The 17,695-nt window shown below is 39.9% G+C and overlaps 1 protein-coding gene and 1 non-coding gene across 4 annotated transcripts; both read right to left on the reverse strand.

Moving 5' to 3' along the window:
- Positions 1-986: 986 nt before the first annotated feature.
- LOC111243265 (medium-chain acyl-CoA ligase ACSF2, mitochondrial-like) lies at positions 987-15,628 on the reverse strand. 3 transcript variants are annotated; one of them, XM_086974368.1, is made up of 8 exons: positions 13,931-15,627; positions 9,537-9,759; positions 9,057-9,167; positions 8,003-8,330; positions 7,443-7,627; positions 6,866-7,104; positions 4,866-5,088; positions 987-4,781 (listed from the first exon to the last, which is right to left on the reverse strand). In XM_086974368.1, the coding sequence occupies exons 1-8, from the start codon at positions 14,086-14,088 to the stop codon at positions 4,377-4,379; spliced, it is 1,872 nt and encodes a 623-aa protein (XP_086830494.1). In that variant the 5' UTR covers positions 14,089-15,627; the 3' UTR covers positions 987-4,376. The 3 variants fall into 3 exon arrangements, with proteins under 3 accessions (XP_086830494.1, XP_086830496.1, XP_086830497.1); XM_086974370.1 differs by lacking the exon at positions 9,057-9,167 and having other exon boundaries at positions 13,931-15,628; XM_086974371.1 differs by lacking the exons at positions 9,057-9,167; positions 9,537-9,759.
- A 1,293-nt stretch (positions 15,629-16,921) lies between these two features.
- On the reverse strand, positions 16,922-16,994 carry TRNAA-AGC (transfer RNA alanine (anticodon AGC)). The gene has a single exon. It is a non-coding gene; the product is annotated as a tRNA-Ala (tRNA).
- Between the last annotated feature and the right edge of the window lie 701 nt (positions 16,995-17,695).

Consider the following 17,695-nt stretch of genomic DNA (forward strand, 5'->3'; position numbering starts at 1 on the left):
TTGTTAGTCGTGCAATCTGAACTCAAAAGAACCCTTCAAAGGTTCCGGGTAGAAAAAAAAGTCCAATTTAAGTATTTTGTATACAATAATTTTGTTGAGGCCACCGAAATAGGCTAGAACATTTTTCTTGTGTGCTGTACTGACGCCACCGCTAAAAGGACCGCTCAAAAGTGGTTTTCCATGTTTGAAACCGATATCCGGAGCACAGGTAACATTTCCTGCTCTGGCTGATCATTCGATGACGACCATCTGAAAGCACTGTTAAAGGAAGACTGCCAACAAACAATTCGTAACCGAAGAGATGGGTGGTAACCGTATGACCAATGTTAACTGTCTCACGTGTTTTGGGCTTTGACGAAACTTTTAAGCTTGGCTACCATATGAACCCATTGAATCCGAAGCTGCACCTCAACATTTCGCCGGGTAGCGAGCGTCACGCAAGCAGGTAACCTTGTTTTCGTACTGCTGACTTGGATACGAAATTTTTGAAATAAAATTCGTCACAAAAAGATCATACATGAAGACACTGTAATAGTTAGTTATCACGATATTACAATAATATATTACTGCGAAATCTTTGGATCATCAGTCGTAATGTAACTTCTTTGAAATATTCTACAGTCTAATCGATGAGTGTTTGATATCAAGATGCGAAACTGATTTTTTTTTTTTATATATACAGTACACTTTTATATACGCATCATATGGGAATAGCGAATTGTCTTTATGGCGGAATTGACAACAACTTTTCGTCGAATTGATCCCCTATGTTACCAAAATTTATTTCCTAAAATATTTTTTTATTATCCCCTATGTTACCAAAATTTATTTCCTAAAATATTTTTTTATTATCCCCTATGTTACCAAAATTTATTTCCTAAAATATTAAGATGATGATCATAATGTTTATGTTCCTATCCTAGCATAGCGGAACTGATATCCGCGACGTTCTCTTGACTACCCAATTGTAGAAAATACATGCAATATGTCGCTTGTGCAGCGTTTCATCGCAATACTGTTCTTTACTTTATTTTCAGTATGATAGCCGTTATATAAAGTACTATTCACTATGACTATACTATAACATCAGACGAAGTGCGCCTACGGTGCCCCTGTTTTGCCACGGCACATTAGTAATTTTATTATACACATATGTGAGCACACTAATTTACGAATTAACCTCATAAAATTACCATATTCATCATTATAATCTAGAAGTGCGCGACCTTGAGACAACATTAAAAGCTACAATTGGAAAATTATTTTCAAGATCAGATCCCCTACAGATCACCGCGGTGTTCAGGTTCCGGTGTATACTCCCGAAATTTCATCTGCCCATCACTCAGAACACCAGCTCCTTCAATTTTCAGTCCTCTTTCCGTTTGCATCCAGGATGCATTGTCTAGTTTCATTTGTAGATAATCATAGCTCGTACCGGGGACTGCAAACGAGCCGTATGCGCAATGACGTCGCCTTATTGCAGCCCATTTTTCGGAGCGGCTACTCACCAGGAACAGCAGCCTTCTTTAAAGCTTCACTGAACTTATGCTTTGCTCCGTAATTAATAATGGTGCTTGCGTGATTTGCGAATTGCTCAATTTGCTCCTTGTGACCCAGGTAAGCGAGAAAACCGAGTACCAGCACAAGTGCGCCAAGTGCCCACATCCTGCAGTTTTTGTTCACGATGGTGATGAGCAGAAGTACAACGAAGACGACGATTCCTGCCCCAAGCAATAGCGGAATAGTGCTTTCATCTACTAGCACGTTTGAGAACTCTCCAGGCTGCACTGTAGACGCTTCCATTATTGGGTGGAACGGAGAATCACATCAAACAATAGATACGAATTACTAATTTCAGTTTGCGAAGCGTTGAAAAGGGAACTGTTATCGTTTTCCTACCTAGTCGAAATACACATCAGCCTGGGCGTCGTAGCCGAACGCGACTGCAACTAGGTTCAAACAAGACTGAAAGAAACCAAACCAAGGCACTGGATGGCAATAACGGCCTGATATAGCGGCTTATAAAGCATGGTGTTGAAAAACAGTGGTGCGAGCCCAAACGTTGATTTTTGCGAATACGTTAAGAGCATAACAGCTCATTAACTTGACATGCACTTGAGGTGCTCGAAATGAAGGATTCGAGGCTGCTTCGCCATTACGGCTAGGGATAATGCTAGATACATTTCCTATAGAACGTCCCCCATTGTTAACCAGAACAGATGGCGTCGCGACCAGGTATGGTGGTACCGCCAAACGTTATGTATTCCGTGCTCGTTGTGTGCCGCACCTCTTCTGTGCTTACACTTATGAAGCAGATGAATTAAATGGAACTTCACACAATTCGGACAAGCGAAGAGTGCGCTAGCCTTGCGAGTAGATCAGGTGAAATCTATTAGTTCCAATAAAAGTGGTTTCTGTGATATGAAAAAACGGAAGAGCTGCTGTTTACTTGCTGATGCTGTATCTCATATCAGTATCAATAATCTGATACTACCTATAGGATAAATGACAGATTCAGAGCCAAACCGTGCTACCAGTGCTGGCAATTGGCCAGCAAATAGCATCGAAGAGGTCTGATCACGCAGACAATAACAGGCAACATTTACACGCATCAGAATCGATTATAGGAAATTAGCGAATACTAAAGACTATATAAAGGCTATACAACCATTATGCGTTAGTTTGAGATTTAACTAGAGGCTACTTATGTAAAGCCATCACATTATATTTCTATTGCGGTAATATGTTTACCCGCTACACTTGAGATCACTTGGTAAGGTAGACTAGACCTGTTTTGTATCCTTTTCTGCCGGAAGCGTTCTGCCCCCTAAAGCAGCAGTAGTTAGCGACAGTAGAACTGGACGACGACGTTAACTTTGCAATATGCCATAATACAGTGACGCCAGTCTGTCCGCGTTTACAGAGTACCTCACTTCGAGGTTCGACAACAGATAGGCATATGACGGTTACGAAAGTCAGCTTCTTTCTTTTTAGTGTTTAGGGCTTTCCTTGAAAAACACAAGCAAGCAACTGGTGAGAGTCCTAGGCCGACCAGGTACGGGACACTCAAATCAGGCCTAGGTTAGCGATTCAATAAATTACCTGCTTTATTATTAATTATCTCATTAGTTAATTAAAAAAAAAAACTGCGTAGTTGTTCTTGCCAATGATAACAGAATCGGAACCGGGTAAACTAACTATAAAACTCTAGACGGGTAGTAAAATGGACTCCAACGAAGTGAGCAGGCCAATGCACAGGTGTTGTGAGCGGATTAAGGGAATCAATGTCTACAAGCGAAGCCATAGATCTTTGCCAATCTCTAATTTAGTGGTTATAAAGCGTTACACGTTGGCCATTGAGTTAATTCGCCTCCCTCCTATTGTTAGTACTGTTGATGTAGTTGCTTAATCTTCGTATTCAATTAAGAACTACCATTTTTTTTTTAATTAAGAACTGTTATTTTTTTCACTATAATGAAGGATAAAAACTAAACAATTACATTTCGCCTGTTATACCTGATTTTCGAGTCCTAGAAAAACATGCGGATGCTATAACATGATAATATGAATCAGACTTGGACAGCTGCTTCAACCACACATGTGTACATACGAATACATACTGATATCTATCCTTTCATACCATTTGTTTATTGATTTTTTACTGGAATCAGTAAGACGACTCAGTGATAATTTTATCCCTACGACTAAGTGGTTATGACGATGAGAAACGCACCTTTTTAGCCTTTATTTCTATTTTTACCTCAACACCAAACCAATCTGCAGATTGTATGTTGACTGCAATTAGTTGTAAACTTGATATTATGTTATTAATATACGCAGACAGTAAAAAGATCCTCATGTACAAAAATATGATACAAAAACGTGCTCAACAAATATTCAGCTTCATCAACTGAGGTGTATAGTTAAAAATCCTAAATTTTCCGTGCGAAGTAAATTAATACATTTTTACGGCGAAGGGATCTGGTTTATGATGAGCATCCACTGTCCTAGCGTGGTTCGTTTCTATGAGTACGTAAACAGGAACGAAAATCTCGCAACAGAGGTCGGATCCTTAACGTTTAGCTTAGTTTTACTGAAGATCGCCGGTAACGTTTTGTTGAAACGTGCTGTAACAGAAATACTCCAAACAGTTTTTGACGCAGATTAATGGAGCGGATAATTTGGGGGGCTAAAATTGCGCACGGCATAGACGATTATCCTTTGTCCGTAATCCTTAACTAATTGAAAGATTTAGTAGTTCATTATATGAATGGCGTTGTCATTTATGGATGGTGATGCTTCAACAAACCGTTAATTAGTTCTTGCCTCAACCAAAACGCTTTCCAAAATTTATTTTCCACATTATCCGAGCTTATCTACAATCCGAGCTCTTCAATTGCCTTCTCACGAAGTTTATGCTTTTGTACCTTACCAATGGCAGTCTTGGGTAAGTCATGTTCAAAGAGGAAATATTTCGGAATTTTAAAGTAGGCGATTTTTCCTTTAAGGAAGTCGCGAAGTTCTTCCGCGGTGGCATTCTTATTTTCTTTAAGGCTAACGAAAGCGCAGATTTCTTCACCCATACGCTTGTCGGGAACGCCGACTACTTGGGACTGCTCGACAGCTGGATGGGCATCCAATTCAATCTCTATATCGATGGGGTGGACATTTTCACCACCGCGAATAATCAGGTCCTTTAGTCGTCCAACAACATAGATGAAGCCTTCACTGTCCATTGTTCCGATATCGCCGGATCGATACCATCTCGTTGAGGTCAGCACCTAGAACATAACGTATTGTTACATACAAGCTAATGTATGCATGAGGAATAGGTTTTTTCGTCTTCGATCATCTCAGAAACATACCTCTTTAGTTTTGGCCTCTTCGTCAATATAGCCACTGAAGATGTTGAATCCACGTATCCATATTTCCCCGGTTTCTCCACACGGAAGCTCAACACCCGTCTCGGGGTTGGCAATTTTTATCTCTGTGTGGGCAATTGGCTTGCCCACGGTCTGCAGTCGCTTCTTTGGCGGATCTGTCGGCTTAATACTGGTTGCTACAGTGCTCGTTTCAGTCGAACCATATCTAAATGAGATAAAGCGCATAACAAGACCATCGTCACCAAACATGTGAACGTATATGATGGCTGTAAAATTGCAAATATCGTTCGATTGAGAAGTATTGAATATATGATTAATTATATTAAGATGTGTGAAGTCATTTAGCAAGCCTATTTATGAAAACAAATATAGGTTGCTCCACCTTATGTGATTAAAAGCTAATGAAATTATGAGGTAAATCAGCGATACACGCTAGATTTACTCCTTCTTATTTTTCAGCTTTAAGGCAGTTTTCCTGAAGCTTCTTATCAGCTGTGTACCTGTGATTTGCATTACCATACTATCGCGTTGCGGGGTGAGTCGCCGATAAGCTACGCTATGCCACCTATTGCCCTTTATAAAGCATGGAAACAATCGCAATCTATAATATATAGAGGAGATATGAAGATTGCAACCATCATTCGGTTCTGTTGCCCTCGATACAGGCAGAGATAGACGCGACGCAACGAGGTTATGCTTTGCCACAGCGTAAACATATTGTGTGTGCTGTCGCCTGGCGCTACACACGTTGATAAGACTCTTCAAGAGGTCGAAACATCTGACAACACTGACCCTCTTTTTCAGGCAGTATCTTATACTAATAAAAACCCCTAATAACGTTGTTGTAAGTATGAGCATTATCTGAGCCCCGAATCTATTAAGCATTACCGCCGGAATCGCTTTCGCTTCCTTCTGATTTTCAGGATTTTCTCGCCTGATTTGTCTCGGTGGGCGCCACGGACTGATTCACGCCTCGCCTATGGCTATCCCGGACCTTTGTTATTTTTAGAGGTTTCGTTATAACTTCATAAGATGTTCTTTAAGAATCCGCAGCGTCTTACTTCATCTTCATTCTTTCAACAATCTTCATTTTTAAAATGAGTTTACCAGTAAGAAACTTTTGTTTCCCTGAAGATTTCACTGCCGGGCGTTTTCACCAACGCCTTTATTTCTAAGAAACAAAAACTGAATTATTGAGCGTTAGCTTTTAACAAAAAGCGATACTTTCAATTCAAAGCCCATTATTCTCTGGTAGCACTCAATCAACCTTTGCTCGTAGATAGCCGAACATTTACTGTTTATATTCATCTTAAATTTTACCCATTAATGGCGCATGATGTAAATATTGGTGCATTAACTATATATATATATATATATATATATATATATATATATATATATATATAGTTATGCTATATGTATATATATATATACATATAGCATAACTATATATATAGCATTTTCCCATGGAAAAAAAGTATTAACCTAGACAGATCTGCATCTATTTGAAAAGCCAAACAAAGCACTTTAGAACCCACGGGCGCAATTATATCTCTCAGTGAAAACATTTTTTCTTCAAAAAAAACAACTAAAATAGACCGCTATTTTCATTATTGACGACAAAGCGACTAATTCTTTAGTTAAGTTGTCTCAGAAGTCGACAAACTAATCTCGTTTGCTCCTATATCGACTAGAATAGGCCATTTGAATGATGACCGAATAGAGAATTTCTCCCCGAGCGAATAAAAAAAAACCTTTGGGGAGCAAACAATGCCATGTCGGCCTCTTTCTAAACGATACGCTTCTGATGACGGAAACTACATTTTGGTGAATCGGCACTCTTAGTAAATAAAAATGTAACTGATTCTCAATTTTAGAGTAAAACACGAACACATCGCTTTAAGTTTATACAAAATGCATTTTCAATCGTGACCGTATATAGAATTCGTCTAATGTAACGAAATTGCTTTCTTTCAATTTACCCAATAAGTGCCATCGTCTCGTTTCCAAAGTTCTCTTCAACTTGCTGACGAATCTCGGGTGTACAGATTGCACCGCCCATTATGCAACGTTTCATAGACGACAAATCGTACTTTGAACGCTCAGGGTGGTTCAACAAATCGATGTACATTGTTGGCGAGCCGGACATCTGAGTACATCGATACTCGTGAATGGCTTTCATCGTCTGCAGCTGATCGTAACCCACCGCTGGAACTATTGTCTACAATAGAAACGTACAGCAATAGTGATAATACTTAGAAACGTGCATAGCGAGCTGTCAAATTGACACCAGCTAGCAGACAGGCATCCAGAATGGAGGGTCAATTGGCGTACCACGTCTGGCATAATAAGCCCGACCGGAAGCCTTTGTAAAACTCGGAATATATTTATTATTAACGTTTTACTAACAGCAGCATTCGATTTGTTCACACGAGCGAAAAAAAAAAAAAAAAAATAGCAAACGAATTACTCGACGCAAATAGACAACACCGCGTAACGTGTGTGACGAGGAGCGCCTCTGTGGGACCGGGTGATGGTAAAATGGGGTCGAATACATACCGGTGTGTGACTAATTAAAGGATGAAACATATTCAGGAGCCCAAATACATGGAAGAATGGTAAAGGGCAGAGAAGTTTGGTGCTCGCTTCGGTATCTCCCGCAGTTAAATTTCTATGTGCAATCCGGACATTGTTGATGAAGCTATGATGGGTAAGGCACGCCGCTTTCGCTGCACCTGTTGTGCCCTGCACGTAAAAAAATTACAGGAACATTGCCGTCGTTAATGTTACATAATAGACCGGCCCGTCTCTCAGCGTAGGGACACCCATCTATATCATGTTACTACCCCGTTAATATTTTTTATGAAATGTATTACGCAACGAGGCAAAATGCGCCTCAGCGCGTTTACATGCAGCTAGGTACATTCAAAATGCGTTCTGCAAACTGGACTTCAACATCCTTGCAGTGAAGTCTGCTCTGCACAATGCAGAAGCCTTCAACTTGCCTAAAAAATATAAACAACAGTCGGTTCTCAACGGAACGAATATTAATAGAAGTGCATGGCTTAAAAACTAGTTAAAGGTATATTTGTTATGATTTTGGCTATGCAATTTACTTTCCGAAGTAAAAATGACCGTCAGCGGATCATCACAACACATCTCTGCTTCGACAGCCTGAAGATTAGCGTTACCACCAGCGAAAACCTCGCTCACGTGTACGGTACCGGGCAGCGGGCGATTCGCGTCGCAGATGACCATGGTTAGGTTAGGATGTTGCTTAGAGCACACTTGACCTGGAGCCGATGTTGTGATTTCGGGGATCCATTTACATAGATTCTGATAAAAATGTAGCGTTTTGAATTTTTCCGGTATGAATATGGCCTTAGCTTTCACCTTATCCATAGCATTGAAAAACTCTTGCTTTGAATAGCCCGGATGAACGGACGCCTGTTGGAAAAATAAGGACGGATGTATGATTTAATTTTCTATTTGCCTATAGCTAACTATTGTGCAACAGATAATTCCAAAGTATTATATTTGCTTGCAAGCATATCAATACATCGAAGGTTAGAACCAAATCATGCGCCTTTTCGACACAAAGCGGTCCTTTAACAGGACCCACTGTACCTGCGTTAGCAAAAGGTGTCGCCTGAAAACGATTTAAAAGTATTGTGAACGTTAGGGTTGGGTAACCCAAATTAGCTTTCACAGTCGGATCTAAAAAGCGATGCTTCGGAACATCTGAAGCGAGTCCAGTTCAGCTCAAAACTTCTGATACTTTTTTCCGTCAAGTTAAGTGTTGAGAGAACTCCTGACACCTAGGAAGCAATATTTGTAAAAGTAAAGGTAGCGTACACAGTGAAATTTATAACAGCCGCTTTCGAAATCTCCCTCTCCGAATCTAGAATAAATCTGAACGATCTGAATGATACCGCAACAATTGTAGATCGATCATACAACTATATCTGCAAGTTTACGTGAATAAAATACCTCACTTTTAATAAACTTTTTATCCCCAAATTTAATCCAGAAAAAATGGAGTCGGTTCGAACTATCCTAATGTTTCAAGTACCTATAAAATAATAATCGCAGTCAACTGATATGAATTTCGACCACGGGGCTATCGTCTATAATCCACACGTGTGCTTGTGATAACTTCTTGAGAGTACTTACACTCATCACGCCAATTCTCGCGCATGCCGAGAAGATAATCCACCAAGAGGTCGTGTTTGGGCAAAAGATCATGAGCGAGTCTCCCTTCCTAAAACCCATGCTAAGAAGACCCTAGACGAAAGCATGGATAACGTTGGTTACTATACTCCTATTCATAGTGGGTGTATCGTTCAACTACTAAAAACATAGTTCATATTCTTACCTTGTGAAGCTTTGTTGCCGATTTTGTATATTGCATTTATCGATAATAATCAACGATTATTTATTATAAAGTCAAAGATATACAAAAGTGCCAATGTTGCAATGGCTAGAGCGAATCGAGCTTTATATAGACCATTCTGAAGGAAAGGACTCGTTCTAGTTAGGCAATTTCGGGGATGCCCCATGGAAGTATTTCCTTGCACAAAAAAAATAGTTGAGGGTAAATAAGAAAAAAGCCTCGTTTCTACATCCTCGTAAACTACATTTACTATTGTTTACCTTCGCGCACTGGTCGACAGTATACTTATACTCGCCAAAAGTAAACTCTTTTCCCTCTTCGACGAACACATATGCTTGCTCATCGACGGCCATTGCCGCCGCCTGGTCAATACATTTCGCAAAGGTCCAGTTTACTAGTGGCTCCGTGCCTAGCTCGCAGTGATAGGACAATGGTTTCGTACATTTTTTTTCACAGTCGGTAAGAGATGACAACGAATGCGACCTGCAAGGATAAATTACACCTGTCCATATGTGAATTTTCGCTTATGCCGAATACCACACGCTTGAGGGATCTAAATGTTCAGGCACAGTATAGTCGCCAGGTACTTATTGAGGTGGTCTTCGAGTAAGTATACCTAGTACGTGAATTTTTGCCTGTGAAAAAGTTTAAATAATAATAACTAAATAATATAAATAAATAATAATAATAATAAAATAGTGTAATAAAATTTTTTAGAGAATACTTTGTGCATTTCGCTTAGGGTATCACGGAGTGCTTATATGATTTCTTACTTTTTGGGTGTTCGCTTCTAAACACAGAAAATGTTTTTAGCGTATTGGGAACCTGATACGTACAGTTTGATTTTCTGCGCGGCCTCGAACTGGACTGGATGTGCACAAACCTTGTTAAGGCCCGCAGGCTCATGCGGTATAACACAAAGCAGGCCTAACTGCCTATTCCTCTCGAAAGAACTGCCTATTCCTCGAAAAGAAGTTCTCGGGTGTATAATAGTAATTAAACCAATCTAAATTTGTTGATCGGATCCGACAGATCGAATACGTTACTCCATTCTGGTGTTGAAATAAACAATTAAAAGATACAGATTTTTCGACTTTGAAAAGGTTAGCACGATTGTTTCAGTCATGTTAGGCACAGAGCTCTAATCTTGACCGGAAACATTAAGGTGATCATGTAAACTGCGTGTGCAGCTACAAGTGCCAGACACTTGCATGGCGTCATGGAACCTGTCGTTACAACTGAAACTGATTGCTAAGGACACCTATTGCTAAGGAAATTGCTAAGGACACCAAATAAAACACTCTCATTCGAATGCTCCAGTGCTTAACAAGACAATTGCAAGTCAAAAACAAACACACACATTCCGTTTCATTACTATATATATATATATATATATATATATATATAGTAATGAACTATATATGTATAAGAGGCGTCGTAATTTTTCACTAGTTTCGCACCTAAAAACAAAACTGTACTTAATTTTCCATTAGCTTATTATTAAACAGATCACTTGGCATAATAATGCCCTAGTAGCTGATGGGTTTCAACATATCGTGGTGTGATGAAGGGCGCAGAATACTCAACCCAACACTATAATAGGATCTTTTCCATACATTACACTCTTACACATTGAACAGATATTGGTGGCGTTACGGTATCCGTCATCATCCTTTCTATTCACAGTGACGGTCGTATCTGGAATTGTTCAAAATGACCAGACCGATCAGGGAATTCTATATTCAGCCAGCTAGGACGAGGCTCATGGACTATAGAAGTACGAGTTCTGCTCAAAAGTTTAAACTTTAGCTGTTTTCTCATTATTTTTTATTGTTCCAATTAACTATTGACCGCAAGCAGGCTTGAGTCCGCGATATCTGGAATCGTATTTCGGTGTAAGATCGTAGGTCACTCAAATATGCCTTTACCAACCTTAAAGATTTAAATTTGTTCAGAAAACTTCATGAAAGGTTTTAACTTTTAATCCTGCAAGGCATCTGCTAGCTTTCCATTAGCTAACGACAACCTCGTAGTAAACCAGTGTATTTCTGTATTTATAACACAGAAACTTACAAATTTAATATTTTAATAAATTGCTCGGCAGGTGTCAGCGTGACGATGTTTAGGTAGGTTCCCCTAACGCTACTAGCTTGTCAATGTTGAACAGTTGGGGGTCTAACCATTCCGCAAAACGCCGCCAACATCCAATCGGCGATTGAAATAAACAAAGAAGTACAGTCTAACAGTACGCAGAATGTTTAGTCTAACGAAACGATACAAAGTACGTACTATCTGAATTATTAAAGAAGTTCGTCTGAGTACCATAAGTTCGCTTTATTTGACTAGCTTCCTGCGACGAATTTATCTTCGTTTGAGAACTTCAGTTTTCACCACTCAGGGCCTCGTCTACTGAGGCAATTTCATCCCAGAAAAACCAATCATTCCCAAACAGCTTGCCGATCAATGTCAACAAATCGACAAAAAGAAGATTTGCGACGACATACGGTGATAACATTTACACCTATAAAGCAGGCTATCTTTAACTTAAACGCGATGGCCCGAGCGCAACGTTGGCTCCATTGATGTTTACCATTTCGACGCTCGCGAATTTTCACTGCATTATAAGCAGTGATTGCAAAACAGCTGAGCAAGCAGAAATGACGTCCTCTGTTAGATTGAAAAGGAACTCGGAAGCCACTATAGCCCTGTGGTTAACGACTAGTAAAGACCCACGGTGATCTGGCAGGTTTCTTTTGTTTGCACAAGTAACAATTACCCGAATAGACTTTTTTTTTTTAATCGTTCCATTTACGTACAACTAGGTACGACAACTTGTTCCAACAGGGCGCACAAGTACGCACAGATTTTTGCTTAGTCTCATATACAATCGACTCGGCTTCTATCACCTATGACCTATTCGTTCAAAACTGTTCCCTCTCCTTGTCGATAGTACGATTTGGGGAGTAACGCTCAACACCATCGTACAAACGGCTAATAATCATATTGCGCGGTTCTATACATTAACTTTGTTACTCAATTGAGATGATTTGATGCGACGAGCAGAACAGGTCTATCGAGAACAAATGTTCAGCTAGACTTTGGTTTTTTGAACTGCGGCAACAAGTTTCGTTAGGCACAACGGGATGCATTCATGAATCGGACGGTAGAGGGCGCCTCTTTTCAATGGTGCCCTCGTGTTTTACGAAATTCTGTCTTTTCTTCGCTCCAAGCTAGCCCGTTGGATAAATTAGGAACAGATTAGTAGGCTTAAGATCTCTTACTAAAATGAGACTTGCGTTGAGTCGAATAGATACCAACTTTGCTATCTGTTTGGCTTCGATGGCTTCGAAGGGAAAGGAAGTTTGATGTTTGGAAAAGAAAGGTAAAACCATCTTTAGCTTGTTATCAAGATACCTTATTTCGTTCGAAAGCATCTTGTTTTTACTTCATAAATGCCTAATTTCGTGCAATACAGACCGATTATATACGATATGCCTTCGCGCATTTAGCGCCTGTTGACGCTATTGTCACGTAATAGTAGTCTAAATATTATATTTTTTTTTTTTTTTGCATACTCTAACTGGAAGATTTCGCGTTAGAAACGGCTAATAGGAAGCTGATTTTATTTGTGCTGTACAAAATTAACTTCGGGCCCACTATTAAGACCTGTCATAACCGAAACTCTAGCTTCCAAAATTAGACTCACTGTACTAGAATCGCCCCATTAGTCCTGCTGTATCGATTATCGATGGAACGCCTAGCTTTTTTCGTTATTGAAGGACTCGCGGTTAGGTTTATTTTGTCACATTCGCACGGCTGCCTGCTCTTCACATGCTTAATTTCAGAACATTTGAACTTGCACCTTGTATTTTGCAAGCAATTTGAGCTGAGGAACTGACTTTGGACCTTTCTGCAATTTGCAAAAGGAGTACATCATGTTCGGAATGAGATACGAAAATAAGAAAAAATTTGAGAGGATCGGGGAAATCCGAGAAAGACAAATGTGAAGGCCTGCATTCGTTTGTCATTCGTTAATATCTATAAATAGGTTATATAATTGTTTTAAAGACTACAACTAGCTTTCACGCACCTGCAGGACGAAGAAGTTATCTCGCCCTTCCGCTGAATCTATCTTTTGCTAATGTCGTTACGTCATGAAAATCCTTGTCTTTTTTATTTGATTTAACCCGTTTCTCAATTGTTTACTCTATTTATTTTATCGAGTATGAACAACACGCTTCAAGCAAAGAATGTATGAAATATCCGTAATTTTCTACACTTAAGCGATGGCTTATATTATAAATATTAACCGCCCAGTGTAAGCCTTTTACGACGGTTTTCGAAAAAATGCTCAGGAAGGGCTCAATTCCTTCAATTTAGGATTACGTTCTGGGGAAAGATGAGCTCTACTGTCTGAGAAGAAGTATTCAATCAACAGGGAAGATTTGACAATCACCCTGTTGCACGATGAAAGTCGATCATCAAAATGAATACTTACACTCACATAGGTTCGAGGACCCTGTTCATCGATGTATCACATTTTCAGTTACCTCTCCCACGTGAAATTTGTCCTTCCTTGTGCAATATCACGATTTTATTCGACTCTGAGAAATGTCCCTTGTACCTACAACATCGACTGTTTGTTATTACTTACACAGTAGACGTATGAATCGATTGAGCCGCGATTGTAGTCCATACGTGTTTGCTTCTCCGTATTATGCCAGTTTTCGGGACATGACCGCGTGAGGCAGTCAGCTTCGCTGGGCTAGAAAGCCTCAACAAATTAATGCCTCTTCTTCCTGTCGCATTCATCTTGTGGACCGTCGTCAGCTACAAAAACTACTCAGGAATATATAATAACCGCTTTCGGCGCACAAACTTCAATCCGCTCTACAGTATAATTTGCTTACCAAGCCGGCACAAATGTTGCTGACGGCCACCTGTGTTATTTTCAATTTCTCCGATTCAATAGCTGTTTTTCGTAATCATTCGGGTTTTCAGTTTACAGCGCACTGCACCTAACATACGTGGGCATGTATAAGCATGCCTTATCCTCCTATGGGTTACGTCTGGCGAAACGCTGGCTGCACGTTTATAGACACTTCCGTATGCCAGCCACCACCGCGACTACTCTGTCCGCCATCAACTACTGCAAGAAAGGCACAGCTCCAAAATCATTAGTCCAAACTCGTTTGTTCATTGGTTATTTTCCACCGAGCGCTTGTTGGCAACGGCAACTCATGCTGTTGTTATCGATTGCGGTAAACACGATATAGTGCCAGTTTGTGATGCTTGTCCAGATGACAACACGCAGCTCACGTTGACAGTAACGATGTTCATAAGTGCTGCGGAATAACCAACGCTCAAGGGCAATTCTCTCATCTGTTCTTTGACTTAGCGGTTCCAATCGCTCTGATGACAACGAGACAATGAATGTTCTAGGGGAAGTGATAACGATCGACGGACGCAAGACGTTGTTCGATGTAAGCTAGTGAACGTTCAAACGCTAGGTAGTCTCCTCCTATTTGTTTCGTACTATGGATATCATCTGTTAGTCCTATTGAGCTCCGCACTATAATTCATCCTATAATAGCTAATTCTGATAACTTTCTCTATGTACGGCGTATGCTTGTTTACTAGAAATAGTAATGGCCTGTCACAATTTAAGGTACTTCTAGCAGGATCAGCTGCATCCAGCCTTGCACAGTTCCTTTCTCCAGTGCTTTCCTAACATCTAGTAAAAGACAAATTGCTGCTCCAATGCCACTACATGCTGATCCTGTACAAAGTTGTAAACACAGCACAAATGGCAGAATGAGTTCGCTAAGTAACTGATGACGTTGGTAACGTCATAACTGCACGTATAACACAATAACGAACCGCGAGCTCCAAGAAGGTCGCGAGGAATATCGAGAGTGGAGTGGGGGGGGGGTACAATTTATGTCTTGTTTCTGCAATACGAACAATGCCAATGGCAACGAACACCACACGAGGATATGGAACAGCTATAACCCATTCGACCGAGCGAGTAGCACGCTATTCATTGACTGACTGAGTTCGGGCAAGAAAATACACGCCTTCACGCCGTACGGAACCGTATGGGACAGTTTGAATCTGCAGAAGCTGTAGATACAACAAACAGCCTTTAACACTTGAGTACTGTAAGAGTGCTAGCGCTTTTTATCGCTTGATAATATTTATATCAATACACCGTCTGTAATGAAAAAGCACTAACATGCGATGACTTTACTGACGCGGCCAAAATAACACAAAACCTAGCTAAAACGGATGCTATAGCAGCGCAATAAGATATTCGTTTTCGGTGTTCAACAGCGTTTTGAAAAGAGTAGGAAGCCTATTACGTTATCAAAGAAGGAAGGAGGACCCGCGACGGCGCTGCCGGCCCTAGTGGCTCGCGGACGGGTGACGGCTGTTAGGAAAGTGAAAAGAATTAGCGAGAGGTTGATGCGAAAAACAGAAGAAAGACGACAGGACTTGATAAGAGGGCGATGAACGTAAAAGTAGAGGTGGATGCTGCGTTTACTAGCGAACTAAACCGACAGTTCGATAGCCTTAGCTTAAGGTTAATGCTTGAAACAGGCGGAAACAGACTTCCTTATAGAATTCAACAGTGTAACTAAGTAGCAAGTGAGTTGGGTAAGGGGGCAAAAAGTTGGAATTGGTGGTCGGAAACAAGAACGTGAAAGTTTGCGTGGACAGTCGGCTGGCGTGAGAATGATGATTAATGGTTCGTATGTATTTAAAGTGAAGGGGCTACTCTGAAAAAATTCCTTCTCGAATGCTAGTGGCTAGCTTTTCTTTCGCTTTAAAAAATACATCTTATTTGTGTGATTAATTGATAATCAAATTAAAAAACATCGTTTAGTTACTCAGTGGGTTGCGGTGTAATTAGATCTACAAAGGATGAAATAACCACCGTTGCAAGTACTATTTCAATTGGTGTTGTTTTGCGGGAACGCAAAAGAAAGATCAGATTGTAATTTAATTACGTGAAAAGTATTACGGTATAATTTAGTATTTTTTATCGGAAACAAAAAAAAAACAGAAAAGATTCAATGTTCTTTGCACAGCTGCAAGTGAAGTTTTGCCATTTCAAACAAGCAGCAAGCGAAAATTTTAGTCCAGGTATTTGGACGCTAACAATGCTTCCATGACATCACCATTCTCTTGGTCCACTTGTGCTTGCCTCCATAGAGGTGAAATGATCATCTTCTTTGGTACACCTTTGAATACTTTGGAACTAGAAGGTTCTTCTATGTTTAGACTAAATTGTCGCTGTTCATCGTAGTAGTTTTTAAAAGGTTACTTCCTTCTTCGGTTCACCAGGGTGATTTATGGCACCTGGCCAAGTCGAACTTACCGTTACTTGATCGAGGTTCGAGTCAGTCAACGATTTAAAGGCTCCCAGACCAAAACAAATTCAGATTTGACATAAAAGCACAGCTCAGCTCCCATAATTTAAAGTAAATATACTCATATAATTGGAGATGAAACCATTTAATTATTTGTTTCGATCATAAGACATTTATACATCAAGACATCATATACGTGGAAAATAGTTATTAATAAATAGGAAGTTATATACAAAACAGGTTGATAAAATTGGAAATTTTTAAAAAAAAGTTGGAGATGCGGGGTATCGATCCCCGTACCTCTCGCATGCTAAGCGAGCGCTCTACCATCTGAGCTACATCCCCGACAGCGACGAGACGGAAATACTTAGTTGTACCGGAACCATACACGCGTATTCCGTTTATAGGTCGCTTTCAGTTTTGAAAAACAAGACTCTGGGACGAATTAATTTGCATTCGGTCGTAAATAACGTCAAATGCTAGTTAGTGGACTTTACGAATTAACATCATAGATTCCATAAATAAAGTATGGACATGTTTATTTATGCATGTTATACTTATATAAATAGGCTATATAGGGTGGCCGGATGGGTCAGAACTCTCAATATGCAAATCATTCTACTCGCTCCTCTTCCTTTTATATGTTTAAATCTGGATAGCTCTGCTGACCTAACGCCCAGGTTGCACATATGAAACTCGGCCAAATCACCAATGCACAATTTCGACACAAACGTCGAGTCGAAACAAGGAGTAATTGATGTTTATCCCCCATTGAATAACTACCGGAAGCAGACAAATCTAGTACACTGTTTTGACTAAGCATTTATGTTTTTAAAAAGCTGGACCTTAAAAGGTCTGTCTCATTGTTTCCGATACGTATACTATGAGTTTTCCTACAAAATGAACTCAAAATCTTTAATATAATACTCTTTAATAATAATAATAACAACACAGTACGTTTATGACTAGGCATGTTGTCAATTTTCACGAACACTATGTCTATTACGTTTAATAACACGTTTCTTAATGACTCAGAGACATATATA

Source organism: Varroa destructor, unplaced genomic scaffold, assembly GCF_002443255.2.
Source record: "Varroa destructor unplaced genomic scaffold, Vdes_3.0 BEIS01000001.1, whole genome shotgun sequence".
NCBI classification, from domain to species: Eukaryota; Metazoa; Arthropoda; class Arachnida; order Mesostigmata; family Varroidae; genus Varroa; species Varroa destructor.